General features: G+C 45.2%; 1 protein-coding gene across 1 annotated transcript; it reads left to right on the top strand.

Annotated features, from left to right (window-relative positions):
* Window positions 1–1,154: 1,154 nt before the first annotated feature.
* PCLAF (PCNA clamp associated factor) lies at window positions 1,155–7,127 on the top strand. The gene is made up of 4 exons (XM_074964718.1): window positions 1,155–1,354; window positions 1,452–1,529; window positions 2,341–2,509; window positions 6,499–7,127. The coding sequence occupies exons 1-4, from the start codon at window positions 1,312–1,314 to the stop codon at window positions 6,560–6,562; spliced, it is 354 nt and encodes a 117-aa protein (XP_074820819.1). The 5' UTR covers window positions 1,155–1,311; the 3' UTR covers window positions 6,563–7,127.
* Window positions 7,128–18,965: the final 11,838 nt, after the last annotated feature.

The following is an 18,965-nucleotide window of genomic DNA, read 5'->3' as shown; positions in this document are numbered from 1 at the left end:
GGATTCTTTGCCGCTTTTACAGATCCAGACTAACACAGCTACCCCTCTGGAGTATTATTACAGGGCACCTGCAGATCCATCACAACACCTCTTTAACTCTATTATTCAAGGCAGTTTACAAGATTCAGCAAGACACCACTCCATTGATTTACCTCCAGATCACATTCAGAAGGTTTCCTTTGCACTCCCAGTTGGCAGCTATACTCGGGCTTGTCTACATGGGGAAATTGACTGGAATAGTTATTGTAGAATAAGCTATTTGGTAACTGCTGTTCCCATGTGGACTTTCTGTTCTGGAATAACAATGATTTCCCCCCAGAATAATTATTCCAGTTTAGAAGTGCACTAATTATACCAGCACAGAGTGACATTTATTCTGGAATAGAGTGTCTGTGGAGGGAGCTATTGTGTAATAGCTATTCTGGTCAAATTCCCAGTGTAGTGTAGACAAACTCTAGACATAGGTGCTGAAACTAGGGGAGCTGAGGGTCCTGCCATGCCCCATTGCTTCATCGGATACAGGGTTGTATAGAGGGCAGGGGAGTTCGGGGTGTGTGTGTGTGGGTAGGGGTTGGGGCGGTCAGAGGGTGGGGAGCGGGGGGGGTTGAATGGGGGCAGGGGTCCTGGGGGGGCGCAGTCAGGGAGGGGGGTTGGATGGGGCAGTGGGGGGCAGTCAGGGGCAGGGGTTCCAGGGGTGGTCAGGGGAGAGGGATGAAGGGGTGGTTGGATGGGGCAGGGGTCCCGGGGGGGTTGGATGGGGCGGCAGGGGGCGGTCAGGGAGAAGGGGTGGTTGGATTGGGCAGGGGTCCCGGGGGGGGGAGTCAGGAAGAAGACGAGGGGTTGGTTGGGGCAGTCGGGGGCGGTCAGGGAACAGGGAAGGGTGGATGGGGCAGGGGTCCCGGGGGGCTGTCAGGGGCGGGAAGGGAGGGGGGGGTGGGATAGGGGGCGGGGGCCGGGCAACGCCTGGCTGTTTGGGGAGACAGCCTCCCCTAACCGGCCCTCCATACGATTCTGGAAACCTGATGTGGCCCTCAGGCCAAAAAGTTTGCCCGCCCCGGGACTGACTCATCACACCGAGAGCTGCTCCCGCCTCCGTGGGGTGGGGAAGCGGGGCGAGGGCGAGTCCCCGCCCACGCCTGCCGCAGAGAACCACTGAGTGGTCGGTTCTGGTTCCGCTCCGGGCCAATAGGAGCGCGCCGCAGGGCGCGCGCGGGAAAAGCTGTGTGGTGCCTGAGGAGTGTGCGGACGCGGGCTCTTTCCCGCTCTGTCCGCTGCAGGCAGCGCGCGGGCCGAGCTCCCCCTCCCCTCGGCATGGTGCGGACCAAGGCGGATTGCGGCGGGGCCTACCGGAAAGGTGCGGGTGGGAGCGGGGGGGGCTGGGGTCGCCCAGGCCTCGGGGGGCTGGGGCCGAGCGCTTGCCGCCGGGCACTAACCGCTCCCTCCCCTTGCAGTGGTCGCCGCCCGGGCTCCCCGGAAAGCGCTGGGCTCCAGCAGCGCCAACGCGGGACCTTCGCCGCCTGCCAAGAAAGGTGAGTGTCGAGCTGGCTGGGGAGCCCGCTGCTGGGGCCGCGCATCCCGGCCCGGGGTGAGGGACGGCGGGGCGGGGGCTGCCGCAGGCCTCGCAGCTCCTCGGGCCCAGGTCCCTGTGGGCTCCTGCCGGCCCAGCTGCCGCTCGTCATGGCGGGGCCGAGGGGACGGGGTCGCGCGGCGGGTTGGAGCCTTGCGAGGCCGCCCTCGCTTCTCTGTCCCGAGCTGCGGCTGCCTCGGGCGCTCACCCTGCGGCCGCTCAGCGAGCCTGTGCCGGGCTGGGCAGCCGGCGGTGCGACCCGTAACGGTCCCTCCGTACCCGGCGCGGGGGGGGGCCTCCCGAGCCCCAAAGCCGGGCAGGGAAAGCGGGGTAGAGACACGACAGGGAGTGATAACGGCGACCCTAAGTGAGCCCCTGGCGCTCCCAAGGCTTCTCGCAGACCCCCGTGTGAGACCTGCTGTGCAGTGAGGGCAGCCTGGTGTTAATCGCCCATGGACCATAACGAAACATGGGGTTGGGCCTTCTCCACGGAAGGATTTGATACCTTGCTGCAACGACGGGACATAGTTCAGCCTGCAAAACTTGCTACTGGCTGAGAAGTTGAGGTGTTTCCACTTAAGAGATAATTTGTCCGGAGTTTAGTCTGAAAATGGGGTGGGATAGAGCTGCAGCTTAACATCAATTAGCAACCGTGTTTGTTAAGGGGGTTATGGTGAGCGATTTATTGTTTCATCATTGAACTAGATGTGTCCAGGGTTGCCCAGCATACCGTTGTCTCAATGGCTAGCTTGATAAACTCATTTCCTTTGTAGTTGAAAGCAAGTATGCTGGTGGAAATCCAGTATGTGTGAGACCAACACCAACCTGGCAAAAAGGGATTGGAGAATTCTTCAGGCAGTCCTCGAGACATGCAGAGAAAGAGAACCAGATGCCTGATGATGAAGAGGCAGGAAGCAGTGGAATAGGAAGACTTACGAAGAAGTAAGGATTCATTTCTGTTAAGTTGGGTTATGGAGGAGAAATGATCTGTTGATTTTGTACTATCTTTTAATTTTTGTTACCGAGTATTTTGGCATCAAAGATGTCACCATGAAGGATATGACTTCCCCCTCATACTTAGGGTGACCATATTTCCCAAAGGGAAAGCAGGACACCATGGGGAGCTGGACTGAGCCCCCTCTTCCCAGACCTGTCCTCATCTGCCCGCTTGAGGTGCGCCGCCCCCCTCCCCCATGCGGGGCTGATGTTGCTGCTCGCCTGAGCCCTGCCTGCCCACTGCATGAAGCAGGAGCTGGCATCACTGCTTGCTTGAGTCCTGCCGTCTCTTCTCTCTCCCCCGCTTGCACGGTGCGGGGCTGGCATATCCATTTGCTCCCCCCATGCGTTCTTCCACCCTCCAGTTTTTTGACAAAAGTGGGCATTTGTCCCATTTGCTCTTGCCAAAAAAGTCACGACGGGGGGGACAAGGCTTAAAAACAGGACTGTCCCGGCCAAAATGGGATGTCTGGTCACTCTACTCGTGCTCTACCTGATCTCAGTACATGGTGTAAACATGCAAACTTGAAACTTCCCAGAAGCAACAAACGTCTAACGCACTGAACAAAGAAATGCAAAAGAGTTCTCTTTTTCTACTGGCCCCTGTGATTATGCCATCATAAAACAATATCCTGTCTGATGGAGAAGAGTGCATTTTTGGCTCACTCTTCTGTTTGATGAACAGTTGTCGCTGGCAAAGATCACTGAAGTGAGCCAATCTGTTGCCCCTGTAAACCTAATCTATTGAAAGACTCTATAGAGAGTGCCTCAATGGGTGTAATATCTAACTCTACTAAAGGCTTAGACTAGACAACAAAGCAGACTTCAGAACTTGGGTCTTAAATTGCCGTTCCATGTCTCAAAACATAAGAACAAAATGTGAAAACTGGCTTGTTTTGAAAGTAGCAGATGATGGTTCTTCTGCTTCAACTATTTTTCCTAGGTAAAATAGTAATGTTCTTTAATGACTTCCTTGTTAGCCTTGCACCACTGGGAGTGTCTGTGCTTAGGGGACAGAACAGGAAGTGGCCTGAGGTTGGCCGTGAAAGAAGCAAACAATGTGGCATATGATTGAAGTAGATTCAGTGGAGGGGCAGAGTTGAACACCTGGACAAGAAACTTAAACAAAATGCAGTGTAGACATTAGACTCAAAGGGGTATGTGATGGAAGATTGCAGCGATTGTTTCAAATGGACTGAAGGGAAGCAAGTTGGGAAGAAGAGGCAGGGACTGCAGTAATCAAGACAGGAGGTAGGGCGTGTGCAAGAAATCTTTTTATTTGAAATGGCTTACTCATTGGAACACTTACCCTGAATTAGTTGGGTAACTCATGTTCATTATTTGGGCCACAGTAAGGAAGCTATGGGTGGGGGTAGCCTTGTGTTGTGTCTCATCCGTTTCTATTGTTTTCGGGGGCAGGGTAAAGGTAAATAGATTACAGTAAAGTGCACAGTGTTCTTTAGAGTTGCACTTCCTTTTGATGAACAGGTTTTTGCCTGGTTTAAACCTTTGGCTGGATGCACTATGGCTGTCTGTATAAAATACTTGGACTGGCATCTTTGGCCCATCTTGAGAGTGGATGTCTGATAAATGTTAGTGCTGTCCTCCGATTAAGTCTTTCCAATGGGAAAATGTTACCAGAAAGCAAGGCACAGGGCTTGGAATAGCAAATGCTTCTTGGGAAGCCAACAATTTTCCTCTTGTATAAATGATTACTCTCCTTATCTTACAATAATTATGCCCTGCCTCTGGTTTTGCTCATACTGCTCCCTTCAGCAGTACAGTAGTACCTCAGAGTTACAAATACTTTGGGAATGGAGGTGGTTCGTAACTCTGAAACATTCGTAACTCTGAACAAAACATTGTGGTTTTTCTTTCAAAAATGTACAACTGAACATTGACTTAATACAGCTTTGCAACTTGACTATGCAGAAGAAAAATGCTGCTTTCCCTTTATTTTTTTTTAGTAGTTTACATTTAACACAGTACTGTATTTACTTTTTTTGGTCTCTGCTGCTGCCTAATTGTGTACTTCTGGTTCCAAATAAGGTGTATGGTTGACTGGTCAGTTTGTAACTCTGGTGTTTGTAACTCTGAGGTTCTACTGGAGATATGCATATGTAGAATAGCAAAGAGGGGCAACTTTCTACATACCGGTAACTGCAGTATGTTTAGAGCTATGAGAAGTTGCTATGAAAGTGGAAAAAATCGCTCACTGTTCAAAGAGCAAATAATCACTGAAGGGCTAAGATCATGGCCTCCAGAAAGGAAAGTCCAGCAGCTCATAACATCTTTTAATAGGGATTCATCCATCTCTTTCTGGTTTAATCTATAGAGGCTATCAGTCTCTTGTGATAAAACTTGATCTTTGAATCCACTGACTCTTCCAGAGGCAGCTGAAGACTGATGAACTAGCAATAAGGTGCTTAGGTAAAGTCTTTGCTCTGAACATTCTTACTCTGTAGTCTTTTGCTATTCTAACTTGGTGTAACTCTGATCTGTGCTCCGGGGAAGCTGTGGAGACTGTCTGCATATTTCGTATTTCAGAACCTGAAGTGCTGTCTCTGCCCTAACTAATTCACATTTCAGCTGACTACAGAACTCTTATTTTTAGGTTTACTAAAATAAGAGGCTGTATGATGTTTAACTCTGTGAAGCGGGTTCTTTATTTCCCCTTGGAGATCTAGGGGAACTGGGCTAGGTGCAGAAACTACATCGTGGGTCTTGTTGGGGGGAGTCTGACTTCTAACAGGAAAGGCTTTAACTTGGGTCCTTTAAGGATGACTGAAGTGCAGATCCCTCACCACTGTTTTATCTCCCTGCAACTCATCCCATACTTTTGTGCAGGGAGAGAAGTACGCTGTAGAGTAGACCAGTAGTTCTCAGCCTCTTCACACCAAGCCTATGAGGCAATACGGGAAGGGCAAGCTGAGAATCTATGCTATAGTTAGTTGCTTTTTGGTCCAGTTCCAAGGCCGTGTCTCCTTAAGATGCTGACCAGTGTGTTCTTGTTTTTTTTTACCTCTTCATCTGGATGCTCTGTACTGGGGTTTTACCCTTCAGTGAAGCAAAGGTTGTTTATCTAGTTCTGGGGTGGGCAAACTACGGCACACGAGCTGCATCCGGCCCTTGAGCTCCCGCTGGGGAATGGGGTCTGGGGCTTGCCCCGCTCTGGCACGGCTCCCAGAAGCAGTGGCATGTCCCCTCTCTGTCTCCTACACACGCTTCCCTGCCCCAGCCCTGATCCCCTTCCCACCCTCCAAACCCCTCGGTCTCAGCCCGGAGCACCCTCCTGCACCCCAAACCCCTCAGCCCCACCTCAGAGCCTGCACCCCCAGCCAGAGCCTTCACTCTCCCCGTGCCCCAATCCCCAGCCCCACCCCAGATCCTGCAACCCTAGCTGGAGAGCACGCACACACACACCCATCCATCCATCCAGACTTGTTTACTATGCTCAGACCTGAAACTTCAGTTGATAGCCTCTCAGCTCCACAGAAGCTATGAAAGGTGGGTGTGTGGTGATCTAGATAAAGAAGGGAAGGTGGCTGAACCAATTCCTGCCATCAAGGAAGGCTCTCAGGTGGGTACCTAATGCAGCATAAAATCCTCTGCACTTGAGTGAGCTTCCAAAGGAGAAAGGCTTCTTAGGAGCTCTATACGTGGGTTAGTTAAAGCTGCTTTTACCTTTTGGTTGCTCATTTGCTAAAGAGTGAGTTGGCTACTGTATATTGATTTGAGGGTTTCTTACTATATTTCATCAGTGTACAAAAGAATACTGAGATCTATTAAGGGCCACTAATTCTCGTGGTCTACATTACTTAGTCTTGTATGTCAGAGGCTCCTTGAGGAGCACTGTTAAAAGAACCTCTCAGTCAGCATATTTGTCAGTTATATTGGTTTGCTTTGAAAGATAAAATTCTCTCCTATCCCTACAGAGCTCGTCCCTTGACTCCAGATCCCACAGAAGATGATGCATCCTCTGAAGATGAGCAAATATGATTCTGTCCTGCCTCTATTTCTTACTGACTGTGCATTTCCTATACTTGAGTTGGGCTTTCTTGTACATTTTGTATATATCTTTTTTTACATTCAGGATGGCTTTTTTGTTTAGTTATTGTACAGAACTTTAAATTAACATTAGGCTTTTTACTCAATCATCCTTAGAACTACTTCAAAGGTTTGAGTGATTGCAAGGAAGTTTCTGGTAAAATTAATATATATATCTCTTGGAGCTTAGCATTCATTATAAAGCACTGTTTAAGTTGTCTTTTTTTATCATCTTGCTTAAAATGGCTTTCTTGGCTTCCCTAATGATTCCACTGTAGTGTGCTGCTTATGGTGTTGAAGACTGGTGCCATATTTGTGCTTTACTGTCTAAAAGGCAGTCTGATTTTTTTCTATTAAATGGAAGTATTTTATAAAGAAATCTGAGTTGGTATCTTCATTGAAATAATCTGTTGAGGTGCCTGACCTTGCCCTCTCAGGATAGTTAGGGCAGAGGTTGAAAATACACTTACACTTCTCTGAGAGGGGTCCAAAACACTTCATGGGAGAGAGGCCTTGAACAATCATGCTGAAATAACTCTGTGCTTAGTAGACTGCAACCTACATATGTAAATGGAGACGGGTGATCTGAGTACTGTACTCCACAGAACCTAGCCCAGTGAGGCCCTCATCCAGTTGGAGTTGGTAGGTGCTGTTGTGTGGAGGCTTGTAGTCTGACTTGTCCAAGATAAGTCCAACTCCGCTGGTAAATAAAAATTGTTCATAAAAAGTCAGCTACAGTTGGAGACAAATAGACTGGTGTAAACTAGATTGTTTTTAAACAGTGCTAAAGCTTTGAGGCTCCTGATAGTCATGTGTTATGACAAGCTGAAAAATCCTAGAAAGGGGAGGAAACAGTTGAAATCAACATGTATTTTGAGTGGCTAATGGAGTGAGGCTTCCACGCCTTCCTGGATACATTATCTGGGAGACACTCAAGGGGGGCAGAGGGTGTACACACTGGAAGGAGTAAGATTAACTACTATGACTGCCACCCCCACTGTCTCCTGAGACTAGATCTCCATTGTTCTGATCCTAAAGTGTCCTGGCTAGACGAGGCCAGAGAAGGAACCACAGATACTGCCACGTCCACAGTCTTCAACAAATCCTAAACATGTGAGTCTGCTGTAACTCCCTCCCTCGTGTCCCTTTTCTTCCATATCTTATTTCTTCTCTTTCATTTTCTTTTCTGCCTAAAAAGAGTCCAGCTTAGCTGGCCAAGTCTGTACCTTTTGCAACACTGCTGTGAGGCAGCTAAAAGCAATACCTTAAACAGATTGATGCTGATACAAGTGCCAGGTCTTAAAGTGACTAATCAGATTGAAGAGGCACAGGCACAGCATGCAATGGTGAGGTTGCAAGTGAGTCAGGACCAGAGGCAGAGGGTGTATTTTTAACACTGCCATTCTTTTGTCCTCTTTTTGTGTGCGCAGTTTTGTGTTTCGCCTTCACTGTCAGACTCCAGCAACAGCAACTCCAGACCATCTCAACTAACTTTTTTCTCTTTTTTTCCCCACTCCCAAATCAAGGGCAGTTAGTATATCTGAAATATCAAATGGGGTTTTCCCTAGAAAAATTATACAAGCAAAGGGAACAAGGGATATTGTTAAAATGAAAACTTTATTTAAATTTACATTTTAACTGTCTTAGCCTTTTATTAAAAAGATACAGAAAACAGTTTTTTTTTGTGGCAGAAGTTAGGATGGGAACAAGTGTTTCTTTAATATCTTATATCCTTTGTTGGGCTATACTCGTGGCCTTTAACACAACACTGCTGCTCTAATACAAACACAATGAGCAGCTGAAGAGAGATAACTAAATGCCTATGGATAAATCTTAAGTCAACTTAAACATTATATTTCTGTACCGCACAAAGGCATGTTCACACAAACTACTAACTGGTGTAACGATCTTTAGCTAGGCACAAATGGTGGTTTAAAAAAACCCCAAATCTCGCCATGCCTGCACAATGAATATATTGAACAAAACTGGTTTAAAAGCAGGCTGCTGGTCAACAAATGTTGCCCTTTGAGCTCTAAAGTACAAAATAAATCTCATCCTCTTTATTATGCATATAAGATGTATGGAAATTGACAGGCATGTTATAGCTATGCTGGTCTATTTCCCAATGTAAAAAAGCCCTAAAATAAAGAAGCAAACTTAAACCTTTTTAGGCTACCTTTATACAGCGTAAACACACAGTTCAATGCAAACTGCTCTTTTACATATCACATTTAAAACCTCAGCACTGGAAACTAACACCAAATGGCAATAACTGCAATTCTAACATCACACTTTGTATGCAGGTAGTAAAACCAAAACTAATCGATATTTGGAAGAAAAGCAAACATGCTTGTAAGTAGGGCTGTTGATTAATCACGATTAAAAAGATAAACCTGATTAAATCACACTGTTAAACAATAGAATACCAATTGAAATTAAATTTTGGATGTTTTTCTACATTTTCATATATATTGTATTTTGTTGTAATTGAAATCTGTATATTTGATTACAGATATTTGCACTGTAAAAATAAATTGTATTCACCTGATACAAGTACTGTAGTGCTATCTTTGTTGTGAAAGTGCAACTTACAAATGTAGATGTTTTGTTACATAAATGCACACAAAACCAAAACAATGTAAAACTTCAGCGCCTACAAGTCCACTCAGTCTTACTTGTTTCAGCCAATTGTTCAGACAAACAAGTTTGTTTACATTTACAGGAGATAATGCTGCCCTCTTCTTTTTTATAATGTCACCAGAAAGTGAGAGGAGGCATTGCAAGGTAAATGCACTGTCTACTCTTACTCCTAAAGAATAGGCCTATTTAGTGAATTGCAAGCTATGGAAAGGAGAAAAACATAAGAGCTATACTTGAAAAGAGGAAAAATGTGAAGGGCAACATGAATCAACAGAATACTCTCCCTGACCAACAAGCAAGAAATAAAGCTCTGTCATCTTTACCTAAAGCACCTGTGTTGTTCCATGCTACTGGAAGTGTTAAAGTAATACAGAAGACAATTCTACGATACTTTATTGTAAAGGGCAGAACATAAAGTGAACTGCATACTCCAAACTAATTCAAGATACAGTAACATACATGTCTACCCTGCCATAAAGACTAACAAGCAAACAAAACCTTGCAATGCTGAATACAACAGGGCCATGCAAATGTCTGCTCTCACTTTTTGGTGACGTTGTAAAAAAGAAGAGGGCAGCATTATCTCCTATAAATGTAAACAAACAAAACTGTAGAGTAGAGGTGCTAAAAGTGGTTTTGGCTTATAACAAAGCAATATACTTAGCAGAAATATTAAAAGGACACCTGATGAGCTTTAAATCATGAATTGAAAGTCTTGAAATAAGAACGGCCATGCTGGGTCAGAGCAATGGTCCATCTAGCCCAGTATCCTGTCTTCTGACAATGGGTAATGCCAGCTGCCCCAGAGGCATACGTAATAAATTTCACCCACTGATTACATGCTGCAGTACAGTTGAAACTTAGCAGCACCCATTTACAACACTCCAATCTCCTTTACAGACATGCATACGCCACAGAAAATAGACACGTTTCATTATTTTCTGAATCAAAATAAAGGAGACCGAGAACAATCTTTTCTTGTTTATCAAAAGGTGGTGCTGCTGCTGCCACCAAGTATATTAGGATCACTCAGAGGTGAAAGTAAACTGGTACACAGCCAACTGTACTGGCAGGGGGCAGCTTCCCCAGGCCAGCAATTTTAAAGGGCCCTGGGCTCTGGCCAGAGCCCCGGGCCCTTTAAATTGCCACCAGTCCTGGGGCTCCCGGTGGCTGCTACCGCTGCCATGGGGCTCCGGTGGTGATTTAAAGGGCTCAGGGCTCCCAGCCGCTGCTACCAGGGGTTTAAAGGCCACGCCCTTTCCAGTTGAGGCCCCGGCCCTGCGTACCGCTAAGTCACTTAAGTTACTTTCACCCCAGGTATCACTGAACACAGATTTATATCTTATAGATACAAACCTCCTTGACCCAGAGCCTTAAATTATGTTATTGTATGATGGTAAAAGGTCACAGAGTGTTATAGACAAGTATGTATAAAGCCAAGTACCTGTTGTACAGTTTGCATGTTGAGTATAGTGAATGTGGACAAGCAAAAAGGTGGCCTTTGTACCTCCAATATAAATTTTTAAAGACCATAGCGAAGAATACATTCTTGAAAACTTAAAAGGAATTATCAACTTGAAATCTAGTAAATAATAATATAAAAAAAAAAGGTCAAAATGTAGTTTCAGGTTTTACCTGACCTTGAGTTTCTCTGCCAATTTTTGTGGTTTTACCATTTTTTAAAAATGTTTCTTCTCTATTGCTATGTGTAAATCCACACAGTGAAACTACTAACAGTTTCATTGCTTCACCTGTAGAGTCAAACAGTACACAAAGTTTTGTCAAATTCACAAAGTAAAGAAACAGATGTTAGAATGTCTCTCTAATTTCATTCATGTATAGCATAGCCATAACCAGTAACATTTTCAGATTCAAATTTGAACTGGAAATAAGAATGGTGCAAAGATTTTAAAACCAGAGAAAGGGATATACTAGTTAGGAAATATGAAGGCAGCAAAAATGCTACCCCTGCTAATGCTGCCCATAGCTATTACACACTACAAGAAAAACAATGAGGAGTCTGGTGGCACCTTAAAGACTAACAGATTTATTTGGGCATAAGCTTTCGTGGGTAAAAAACCCACTTCTTCAGATGCATTGTCAGTCCATGCATGTTACTTTTCTCAAGAAATGCTTATGGCAATTAGGGTGGTGTTTCCCTTCTGATACTATAAGGTCACTTATGTCAGCTACATGTACACAGAGCTCATGTTCATACTTTGCTGTCTCAAGTATTTGTTCTTTTTGAACGATGTTACAGAAGAAATTCTTTTTTTGGAACTTCCTTCCTGTCAGAAAATGCAAAGGCTCCAGTTTGCTGTGGGGACCTTGCTCCAAAGCACTGTCAAGGTTTTGGTGGTTGTAACACAAGATAGGGTTTGCCGTTCACCCTTACTGGTTGATGAAGTAGATTCAATGGATTTACGAAGTCTGCTAATTTTACCTTTATCTGTGTAAGTTGCTTAACAGTTTTTATGCCAGTTTTTAATGATTTCCTGCCTTCAACTGAAGAGTCGCTATAATTCTATCAGTTGTATCCTTATTTTGGAAATCCCTAAATTTCTGTCTTGCATTTTTTGCCTCTTGTATCATAGCCAATCCCTGTTCACTAGAAGGAAAAAATTGTCCTTTTTTTCTTGACAAATAATGCATGTTCATAAGATACTGTTAAGAGATGCTCCAAGTTCAAAACTGCCTCCATTTTTCATCCATGGAATATCTTACAATAATAATAAATTAGGGCTGTTGATTAATCGCAGTTAACTCATGTGATTTAATTTAAATTTTAAATTAAATTAAATTTAAATTTAATTTATTTAATTTTTAAAAAATTAATCACGATTAAAAAATTTAATCGCCATTAATCGCAGCTTTAATCGCACTGTTAAACAATATAATCCCAATTGAAATTTATTAAATATTTTGCATGTTTTTCTACATTTTCATATATATTGTATTCTGTGTTGTAATTGAAATCAAAGTGTATATTATTTTTTATTAAAAATATTTGCGCTGTAAAAATGATAAAAGAAATATTATTTTTCAATTCACCTCATACAAGTACAGTAGTGAAACCTTTGTCATGAAAGTGCAACTGACAAATGTAGATTTTTTTTGTTATATAACTGCACTCATAAACAAAATAATGTAAAACTTCAGAGCCTACAAGTCCACTCAGTCCTACTTGTTGTTCAGCCAATCACTAAGACAAACAAGTTTGTTTATATTTACAGGAGATAATGCTGCCCTCTTCTTATTTACAGTGTCACCAGAAAGTGAGAACAGGCATTTGCATGGCACTTTTTTAGCCGGCATTGCAAGGTATTTACGTGCCAGATATGCTAAACATTTGTATGCCCCTTCATGCTTCCGCCATGATTCCAGAAGACATGCTTCCATGCTGATAATGCTTGTTAAAAAAATAATGCGTTAATTAAATTTGTGACTGAACTCCTTGGGGGAGAATTGTATGTCCCCTCCTCTGTTTTACCCGCATTCTGCCATATATTTCATATTATAGCAGGCTCGGATGATGACCCAACACATGTTGTTCATTTTAAGAACACTTTCACTGCAGATTTGACAAAATGTAAAGAAGGTACCTGTGATGGGTTCAGTCACAGAGACTACCTTGGGACTGTCACCTGACGTGCTGAGATTACCTCTGAGCCCGTTTTCTCTGGCAGTTTGGGCCTCCAGAACTCTGCCTTGTTGAGCCAGACACGCAAGCCTGCTGCAACACAGGCCCAGGGTCTGAACCACGCCCCCAAAGCTTCAGACTTAACTGAAAACAGCTTAAGAAGTGCTCCTGTCTCCAGCACCCAGACTCCCAGCTCCCAATGGGATTCAAACTCCAAATAAATCCATTTTACTCTTTATAAAGCTTATACAGGGTAAACTCGTAAATTGTTCACCCTCTATAACACTGATAGAGAGATATGCACAGCTGTTTGCTCCCCCAGGTATTAATCACTTACTCTGGGTTAATTAACAAACAAAAGTGATTTTATTAAGTATAAAGAGTAGGATTTAAGTGGTTTCAAGTAATAACAGACAGAACAACGTAAGTTACCAAGCCAAATAAAACAAAACACGCAAGTCTAAGCCTAATACATTAAGAAACTGAATACAAGTAAATCTCACCCTTAGAGATGTTCCAATAAGCCAGGGGTGGCCAAACTGAGCCTGAGAAGGAGCCAGAATTTACCAATGTACATTGCCAAAGAGCCACTGTAATACGTCAGCAGCCCAGCCGATCAGCACCTCCCCCTCCCTCCCTGCAATAGGCACGACTCTGAGGGTGCTCGGGGCCTGGAGCACCCACGGAGAAAAATTAGTGGGTGCTCTGCACCCACCGGCAGCCAAGCTTCCCTCACCCTCTGCCCCACCTCCCCCTCCCCTGAGCACGCCGCGTCCCTGCTCCTCTGCCTACCTCCCAGCGCTTCCTGCCCGGCCACCACCAAACAGCTGTTTGGCAGCGTTAGCACACTCTGGGAGGGAGGGAGAGGGGCGGAACATGGCGCCTTCAGGGGAAGAGGCAGGTCCAGGGCGGGGATTTGGGGAAGGGGTTGGAATAGGGGCAGGGCAGGGGCGGGGCCTCATGGAAGGGGTGGAGTGGGGGCAGGGCTGGGGGCAGAGGGGAGTCGATCACCCAAAGGAAAAGAGGGGAAGTTGGTGCCTATGCTCCCCGTACCTCCTGATCAGCTCTTTCATGGTGTGCAGGAGACTCCGCGGGGGCGGGGGAGGAGCGAGGGCATGGCAGGCTCAGGAGAGGGGGCGGGAAGGGGTGGAGTGGGGACAGGGCCTGTGACAGAGCTAGGGGTTGAGCAGTGAGCACCCCCTGGCCCATGGGGAAGTTGGCACCTGTAGCTCCAGCCCCGGAGTCGGTGACTGTACAAGGAGCCACATATTAACTTCTGAAGAGCTGTGGGCTCCACACCCACAGGCTGGCCACCCCTGCAATAAGCTTCTTTTACAGACTAGACTCCTTCCTAGTCTGGGCCCAATCCTTTGCCTGGTACAGACCTCGTTAGTTCCAACAGGCATCTTAGGTGAAAAGCAGGGGATTCCACATGACTGGGGACCCTCTTTGTTCTGTTCCACCCCGTTTAATAGCTTTGGCACAAGGCAGGAATCCTTTGTCTCTGTCTGGGTTCCCACCTCTTCTTCTAAATGGAAAAGCACCAGGTTAAAGATGGATTCCAGTTCAGGTGACATGATCACATATCCTATGAGACTTCATTTCCCACTCGCTGGCACCCACATATACAGGAAGTCTTACAAGTAAACAGAGGCATTTGCAACCAATTGTCCTGGATAATGGGAGCCATCAAGATTTCAAATCACCACTAATGGCCCACACTTTGCATAATTACAATAGGACCTCAGAGTTATATTTCATATTCCTAGTTTTAGATATAATAATGATACATTCATACAAATAAGATGAGCACACTCAGTAGATTATAAGCATTCTAATGATACCTTACAAGAGACCTTTTGAATAAAGCATATTCCAGTTACATTATATCCACTTACAGATGCACGCAGAGTCAGAATGAGCTCTACCCTAACATCTGGCAGTAAGCTGTGGAAAAGGACTTCAGGGGCTGATCTTGTTTGCATGGGCACACCCACCCTGCCTAGCATGATGGGACTGCTTGCCCAAATGGTCACTTTGGGTGCTGTGGGATCCCCAGGGGCAGGAGTAACAAAGTGTTGTTATTCTAAAGGACAGTAGAACTGTACTTGGCATTTTATGACTGAGGGACTCGCCCGCACCTAAGTAGCACTCGCTAGGCAAGGGACATGGGTTCCAAAGCCCAATGAATTGAGAGAGGCTAGGGACAGATATTTGTACCTGGTAGTGTGGGCCCCTAAACCCCACTTTGATCCCTCATCTCTCCACGGTGTAAGAACAGAGCAAATTTTGATTCCATTAGGAGTCTTGTTACATGCTGCAGAGCTGAGATCACTAATGCCTAGATCTAGGCATAAGATCTACTTTGGGCTGGTGGTTTTGAGTGCACCAGCACTGAGTCTCCCCTACTAACAGCTGAAATCACTGAGAGCTGTGTTAAGTAATGGGGGACCCTGAAGACATATTGGTGAGCGGCTAGCAGGATGGCTGGCGGTGAAGACTGCAGCAGAATCCCATGGAGAGGTGTGGCAATTGGCCGTCAACCCGAGGAGTATGTAAGGTGCCCCTATACCTTTTCCCCCCTTCCACCCAAGCTGGGAGGTAAACTCTGCAGATGAACTTCTGAACTCTGGGGGCTTCACTGACCAAGGACAGAAGCTGTGGGAGGGGTGACTTTTGGATTGCTGGACTTAAGACCCTGAGGGGAAAAGGACACTGCCAAACTTACTTGGGGGTTGGTCTTTTGCTCATGGTTTGTGTTATGAATCCTGTTTGTGGTGTTTCCCCAACATAATGCCGCATTGTTTCCCTCCTTTATTAAAAGGCTTTTTCTACCCTCAGACTCTATGCTTGCAAGAGGGGAAGTATTACCTCTTAGAGGCACCCAGGGGGGTGGTATGTAATTGTCCCAGCTCACTGGGTGGGGGCTCAAGCCGGTTTTTCATTGTGTTATTGAAAAGGAACCCCTAGATACTGAACCCAGCCCTTGTTGCTGCCAACTCTGATGGGCTGAAGGGTTACATAAACATTTTTATACAAATATGGAGTGCAACATCACAGTACCAATGTGAGATTTCTAAAGATAGCTACAGCACTCAACCCATGGTTTAAGAATCTGAAGTGCCTTCCAAAAACTGTAAGGGACAAGGTGTGGAGCATGCTTTCAGAAGTCTAAAAGAGCAACACTCTGATGCGGAAACTACAGAACCCAAGCCACCGGAAAAGGAAATCAGCCTTCTGCTGGTGGCATTTGACTCAGATAATGAAAATGAACATGTGTCAGTCTGCACTGCTTTGGATTGTTATCGAGCAGAACCTGTCATCAGCATGGAAGCTGATGACATGGAAGCTTCAACCACCTCTGGAATGGTGGTTGAAGCATGAATGGTGGTTGAAGCATATGAATCCTTAGCACATCTGACGTGTAAATATCTTGCGACGCCAACTACAACAGTGCTATGAGAACTCCTGTTCTCACTTTCAGGTGATATTGTAAACAAGAAGCAGGCAACATTATTTCCTGCAAATGTAAACAAACTTGTTTGTCTGAGCGATTGGCCGAACAAGAAGTAGGACTGATTGAACTTACAGGGTCTAAAGTTTTACATTGTTTTATTGAATGCAGGGGTTTTTGTACATAATTCTACATTTGTAAATTCAACTTTCATGATAAAGAGATTGCACTTCAGTACTTGTACTGGATGAATTGAAAAATACAATGTATTTTGTTTTTTACAGTGCACATATTTAAAATAACCATAAAAGAGACTATGAATTAGGGACTGTTGGTCCTTCCTCTGATTACTGCTATTGTCAGCATGCTGGTCTGTTGGTGGCTTTAGACCAGGGTAAAGAAAGCTCCAGTTCAGGCTGTATATTTGTCTGGGGTGGAAAAATGGTCTTCAGAGAGGGATGTGGACCTGATGTGTCAGGATGAATATTTTGCTTCTCCCTTTTTTGTTATCTGTGGCTCCACAGTCTCACTTGTACAGAGCGGCATGTACAGAGGAAGGCTTAACATTGTTTGCAAATATGTATAAATTAATACCAAAAGATATTGTTAAAAGAAATTTAATAAGGTTGCAAAGTCATGCACTTGAAAGTTCAGAAATGTTAGATTTAAGGTTCTTGTGAAACTCTAATTCAGCCCCCTTGTAAATTCGTTAGTCTCTAAGGTGCCACAAGTACTCCTTTTCTTTTTAGTCTTAATTATGTGATCACATACTCTTTTTTCCCTGGCTCATTCAGGGCACAAGACTGACAGTACCCAGGGAATGAGGCAGCTGTTCAGTATCACATTTTATTCTTGTCACGTGGCCTCTGCCTTACTTACTCCACGTCAGCCAAACCCTGCATTGAATACAGAAGTATTAATTTCCTCATGGGCTTTTCACTATAGTATCACAGACATTAATAAAGCTATCTTCACAACTTCCCTGTGAAAGAGATCATCATCATCATCCTCCCCACTTTACAAGCTGAGACAAGACTTCCCTCCAGCTATATAGTGACAGAGCAAGTTTAGAACTCAGGACAGTCTGGCTCCTAACCCTTTGCTCAGTTCTCCAGCGCCTAGCATGCTACTGCTGAACAGCCATACCTCCCATTGACTTCAGAGGCAGTACTGAGGGCTCCGCCTCTCTGCCTAATAACAGGCCACAGATATCTCAGGTTGGACAGGAGGCACACACAATTAGGGGCCACTAGACAAAATTTTACTTTAATTGATTTGCCCAGCATCTTATAGGAAGTCTGAAGTGGCGCTAGAACCTGCTTTTCCTGAGGGGCATTTAACTGCCTTAACCACAAGCCCACCCATTTTGCCTGCTGCATCTCAGCCTCCCCATTGCTCCATGGGGTCCTATTGCAGTGGGTGCTGAGATGAGACGCTGGGGTGGGGTACATCCATAGGGCTTTAGAATGTTCAGGGGCTTTTGGCATGCTCCCAAAATCAAGATGTACAATTCAAGCTACAGACAGAGGGGAAGAATCCTTTACAATGGAAAATGTCAGTCAACCTAAATGTAGGGGTTGCTGACAGTTCCCCTCATAGTAATAACTTGAGCAGCTATTGACTTTAGGCAGGCAGGAATGTGGAGAGGTTGGCAATAAGTCGGTGGGAAATGTGGAAGGTTAGAGATGGTGAGATGAGACTGTGTTTCTTGGTGGGGGTGAGGGAGAAGAGATGTGGGGGCAAACATGTAGCTGGAAAGAGGGGTGTAGCAGGGAGTCTCTATTTTTAAAAGGAGTGATAATGTAGTTCAGAGGAATCTCCCTAATACTCGAGAAACAATCTGACACTTTAAAAAACATGTACTCCTTTCAGAAAACCCATGTGTTAGGGGAAATCAGCGGTTAAAAGATCCTCCCTGTTCCTCATTGCCTTATAACCCTCTCTCTCTCTTCACCCAACGTACACCAACCTTCCAGATAGAATGTTACCCCATAAAATTTGATGATATACACCCAAATGTCAACATAAGGACTAAGAAGAGGATTTTATAACCTCCTAGTAGTTTATTTTTAGCTTTCCAGTTTTAGAGGGCAAAGTTAACTTTGGCTGGGTATTGCGGCATGAGAGGGAGTAATGAAGGGTGATATGGTAGCAGGCACTGGGTTCGTTCCCTTCCTTTTTCATTTCCAGACATTCTAGTGTTTGGAGTTGATTATCTTTTATTAAGGAGTACAGGGTAATCATAAAAAAAAAGTGCGGGTGCGTTGCTACTGACACACACTTTCCGCCTTCCTTTAGTGAGGGAATTGATTGAAATTGCACTTCTTGCTCCTCTCTGGGAAAGAATTGGCTGTAGAGAGTCTCTTCTGCTCTTCAGATGGGGTGGATCAAGCTGGAAGGAAAGGCTGCCCACTCCTGCTTCCCCTCTTCCTACACGAGGCGAGGCAGGATTAGGCCTGCATTCACAGAGAGGCAGATGTTTCATAGCAGAGGGCAGATGTCTCTACTAGGAGGAAGCAGACGGGTAGGAGGTATTTGCATGGGGGAGAGCGGGCCATCAGCTGTCATGCTACCACAATCCTCTCAGGAGAGGGGAGGGAAGCAGGCCAGGCTTTTCCCAA

This window comes from Natator depressus, chromosome 10 (genome assembly GCF_965152275.1).
Source record: "Natator depressus isolate rNatDep1 chromosome 10, rNatDep2.hap1, whole genome shotgun sequence".
In the NCBI taxonomy this organism is placed as follows: Eukaryota; Metazoa; Chordata; order Testudines; family Cheloniidae; genus Natator; species Natator depressus.
Note: the sequence above shows the minus strand (reverse complement) of the source record. Positions and strands in the feature narration are given on the sequence as shown.

What these genes read in the sequence shown, in the direction of transcription:
- PCLAF (XM_074964718.1), top strand. Translation starts at nt 1,312, where the DNA reads ATGGTGCGGACCAAGGCGGATTGCGGCGGGGCCTACCGGAAAG. An exon ending in CGGCGGGGCCTACCGGAAAG is followed by an intron (nt 1,355 to 1,451) that starts GTGCGGGTGGGA and finishes CTCCCCTTGCAG; the next exon opens with TGGTCGCCGCCCGGGCTCCC. An exon ending in ATAGGAAGACTTACGAAGAA is followed by an intron (nt 2,510 to 6,498) that starts GTAAGGATTCAT and finishes CTATCCCTACAG; the next exon opens with AGCTCGTCCCTTGACTCCAG.